The sequence below is a fragment of the Notothenia coriiceps genome, unplaced genomic scaffold (assembly GCF_000735185.1).
Source record: "Notothenia coriiceps isolate Sejong01 unplaced genomic scaffold, NC01 NC01_scaffold00031333, whole genome shotgun sequence".
NCBI classification, from domain to species: Eukaryota; Metazoa; Chordata; class Actinopteri; order Perciformes; family Nototheniidae; genus Notothenia; species Notothenia coriiceps.
Genome location: NW_011364034.1, coordinates 31,274 through 33,997, shown reverse-complemented (window position 1 = coordinate 33,997; position 2,724 = coordinate 31,274). Strand labels below are relative to the sequence as shown.

Genomic DNA, 2,724 nt, shown 5'->3' with positions numbered 1-2,724 from the left:
GTGCCCAGAAGGCCTTAAGTTTAAATTAAGACAACAAAATAACTAATTGTTGGTTGTAACGGTTGAGGAACAAAAATGTTTGTGAAGTTTGGAACAAATCCAGAATCTACTTTATAACCCCGAAACCAAAACGGTTAAATACTTTTAAATGTTCTTATTAATAAATAAAGTGTCAGCCTACCTGGTGTAGTGAAAACATTTGCAGAGAACGTGTTAAATCAAAGTCAAAAACAGAGGTTTAAGGATGAGATGTGTCCTATCTGCTGTCAGAGACCATCTGCAGGATCAGCTCTCGAGCGTCCTGAACGCCAGAGCTGAGCTCGCCCTCGCCCTTCTTCACGTGGGTCCCGATGAGGAACAACCTGCGGTCCCCTGCCTCAGAGAGGGACAGAGCGTCGTGCAGATCTGTGATGCTGCAGGCTCCTGGGAGGTCCTGGAAACACGAGGTAGACATGAGGAGACATCCGGCGGCAGAATTAACTCTCTTACTTTCATATTTCCTACCTCTTTTTTTTTCAAAGACATACACAATATACAGTGAGTAGGTACCCGAGACCTTTACATGGCGTACAAGAAAAGAAGAAAAAGGCTGGGTATTACATTGACAGTTCCTGAGAATAGTCTAAAGCTGCCAGTCGAAATCGCAGATACAAACAAAAAGGCCAAGGGTAACCCACTAACAACAACAACTAAAAGAAAATATCGAAAGGAGGAAAATAACTGGGGATGGATTGTTTTTATCTTTGAACTTTTTATGCTATTTTATTTCTATTTCTGAAATATATTGGACTGTTTATTTCTGTGTCTTAGTTTCTCTTATGTAGGGATGCTCCGATCGATCAGCCGCCACAACAGAACAGCGCTATGCAACGTGTGTGAAGCAGAAATCCTGCAGCTCCGCCCGCTGTGACGGACCGGTGAGCGAAACACACATAGAGTTAGACCTAACACACTTAGCTATTTTATCTGGAACAAGCTAAACAATTATATGTTTATTCTTTACTGTCTGGTCACTCATTACTGGATCATTGAACTGCATGAGATACTGACAGGCTGTCAGGAGTAGGGCTGTCCCGAATACCATTTTTCGGGCACCGGATAGCCTATTCGGTTGCAATCAGCAATCATATTCGGCCCGCGCGGGGGGGGCGTAGTAATCAGCAGCGAACCGCTTCAACACGTGTATTTCTGTCAGTTCTCTATTCACGGCATTCATTTCGTTCTACAGTATTGTTGTTTTATAGTTATTTGTTTATGTATACAACCCAATTTGTGTTCTTGAAATTGAAAAAGGATTTTGCATTGTGTTTGTACTTCTCGTCGCAGTTGTATATATCGTGCAATTTGGCTTGGCTTCCTATTTTGTTGTGACATGCTTTTAATTTTGAAGGCAGGGTTAGCGCTGTTGACAGGAAGTTGTTTGCTATGTGAGACAATAGTGACGTGAGATTTACGGATGGGAAAAGTTGTTATCTACTATAAAGACGGATACAAGTAAAACGAGTAAGTTTATGGGTTAAGTGTAGCACCCGCGAAGAGGCACAAGCTCTTGCGTTGATATTGGAGTTTTCAATGAAATAGAATAAAATAAACGAAATTGAGAAACCCGAATAGTACTCCAACGAACGTAATATTCTAGGCGTAAAGCCTAGTCAGGTGACAGAGTAGCAGAGAATATATCTTGAGAGAGAAGATAGAAAAGAGAGCTGCTTTAGCGCATTTTCCGGTGATTATTGCGAAGTTAATGTCATAGTGAAATAATGTGACTTCATTTGAATGTAATAGTTATGCTGGTTGTTGTATCGTGGCAAGCGTAGAAACACTGAATGAACCCCATATAGTATACGATTTAAATCATCACTTAAACTGGAATATACCCATAGCGCACTCGATCGATTGCGATCTGATACGCAGCGAGTACCTACATATACGAGTTACTCAGATGCCAGATGACAGATAGAGTAAATTGATGATCCTGCTGTATATGATGGAGAAGAAGTAAACAGATCCGATCTGGGGCATCTAATAATGACATCATCGATCTATCAACTTTTGCCTTCGCTATCCATCTATCACTATTACCATCGTTATAAATCTATTCTGATCATAGCATATCAGTACTAAAACACAGAATACGCAGATTCTTTTTACAGTGTAGATGGTGAAAAGCTATACAAGAAGTCACGCGCGAACCTTGAGTCAAGTGGTTTTGTGGAAGCGTCAGTGAAATGAGGCCTCATACCTTAATGAGTGTTTAAACTTCCTTAAAGTGAATAGATTCTCCTTAAGGACCGAGTTAGGGCTCCATCCCGTGGCTCAGAAGGTGATATTCTACGTGATTGCCTCCTGCTAGAATTGCACGGGGATAAGATTCCTACCTGTTTTGATACTGATTTCGGTAATCGCCTGCTATTGGTGATCGGAGCAACTTTGTCCCTACTCTTATCGTTTATTGCCTTGTGTTTTTTATGCTGCTGCAACCGTAATAACATTTTTCAGATTATGTGATCAATAAAGTACATATATTTCCTATACATTCTCCATGCTATCCTATCTATCGATGTATCTATTAAGAAAATCAGACAAAATTATGATATATTATTAATCAGTTTTTACTTACAGAGTGAGTAAATTACTAGTATACTAAATGATAGTATTTTATATATAATTGTGTACGAACAAACAGCATTTCCTTTATACGAGTCAAAGAAAGAAACATTATTG

The 2,724-nt window shown here is 39.7% G+C and overlaps 1 protein-coding gene across 1 annotated transcript in view; it reads right to left on the bottom strand.

Annotated features, from left to right (window-relative positions):
* Positions 1 to 256: 256 nt before the first annotated feature.
* The window catches only part of arl9 (ADP-ribosylation factor-like 9), a 6,235-nt gene continuing 3,767 nt past the window's right edge, over positions 257 to 2,724 (bottom strand). Inside the window, exon 4 of the mRNA XM_010787823.1 lies at positions 257 to 433. Within this exon, the coding sequence (XP_010786125.1) occupies positions 257 to 433 (177 nt within the window). The remainder of the gene's footprint in view (positions 434 to 2,724) is intronic.